This window comes from Priapulus caudatus, unplaced genomic scaffold, assembly GCF_000485595.1.
Source record: "Priapulus caudatus unplaced genomic scaffold, Priapulus_caudatus-5.0.1 Scaffold2587, whole genome shotgun sequence".
Lineage (NCBI taxonomy): Eukaryota > Metazoa > Priapulida > Priapulimorpha > Priapulimorphida > Priapulidae > Priapulus > Priapulus caudatus.
The window spans coordinates 3,683-4,879 of record NW_014579648.1 but is presented as its reverse complement, the minus strand read 5'-3'; the positions used below and the strand labels follow the sequence as shown (position 1 = coordinate 4,879).

General features: G+C 49.5%; 1 protein-coding gene across 1 annotated transcript in view; it reads left to right on the top strand.

Annotated features, from left to right (window-relative positions):
* The window catches only part of LOC106818851 (inactive ubiquitin carboxyl-terminal hydrolase 54-like), a 41,059-nt gene that overhangs the window by 36,703 nt on the left and 3,159 nt on the right, over window positions 1–1,197 (top strand). Inside the window, exon 2 of the mRNA XM_014823523.1 lies at window positions 883–975. Coding sequence (XP_014679009.1) covers window positions 883–975 — 93 coding nt within the window. The remainder of the gene's footprint in view (window positions 1–882; window positions 976–1,197) is intronic.

The window sequence follows — 1,197 nt, the reverse complement described above, 5'->3', positions numbered from 1 at the left end:
TGCAGCTGCAGCTGCAGGTGCTGGTGTTGTTGCGTCACGTAATATTCTCCCGCTGTTGTCGCATGCGGTGCACGTGTGTCGCGTTTGTCACGTCGCGTCATCTCACAGCCGTATTGCGTGGGGCTCGTGCCGCATTGAAGCAGCTGCATCGTGTCGTGTCACGCCGCATCGTGTCGTGTCACGCCGCATCGTGTTGTCGTGCCACAGCTACGTCACGTTAGTTGGTAATGCACCGTGCGTCATGTTATCTCACGATAAATCGTGACATGCCGTCTCACGCTATATTGTGACATGCCGTCTCACGTTATATTGTGACATGCTGTGTCACGCTATATTGTGACATGCCGTCTCACGTTATATTGTGACATGCTGTGTCACGCTATATTGTGACATGCCGTCTCACGTTATATTGTGACATGCTGTGTCACGCTATATTGTGACATGCTGTGTCACGCTATATTGTGACATGCCGTCTCACGTTATATTGTGACATGCTGTGTCACGCTATATTGTGACATGCCGTCTCACGTTATATTGTGACATGCTGCGTCACGCTATATCGTGACATGCCGTCTCACGTTATATCGTGACATGCTGTGTTACGCTATATTGTAACATGCTACATCGCGTTATATCGTGACATGCTATCTCACGCTATATCGTGACATGCTACATCGTGTTATATTGTACAGGCTAACTCAAGCTATATCATGACATGTTATCTCACGCAGTATCGTGACATGTTATCTCACGCCGTATCGTATCGCGACGTTATCTCACTCCGTATCGTATCGTGTAATATCACACCGTTTCGTATCGTGTTATCTCACGCCGTATCATGACATGTTATCTCACACCGTATCGTGTCGTTGTGTGTTGCAGGTGCTATGGCATCTGGACGTCTTCCGGCGTAGCTTCCGGGACCTGACGGGACACGCCTGCCTTGGCCACTCCTGCATCTTCTGTGCCTTAAAGGTGAGTCCGACGCGGATGGGGTCAAGGTTACGGTCAAGGTTAGGGTCAAGGTTAGGGTTAGGGTCACGGTTAGGGTTAGGGTTAGGGTCACAGTTAGGGTTAGGGTTATGGTTAGGATTAGGGTCACGGTTAGGGTTAGGGTTAGGGTCACGGTTAGGGATAGGGTTAGCGTCAAGGTTAGGTTTAGGGTTGGGGTTAGGATAAGGATTAGCGTAAGGTTAG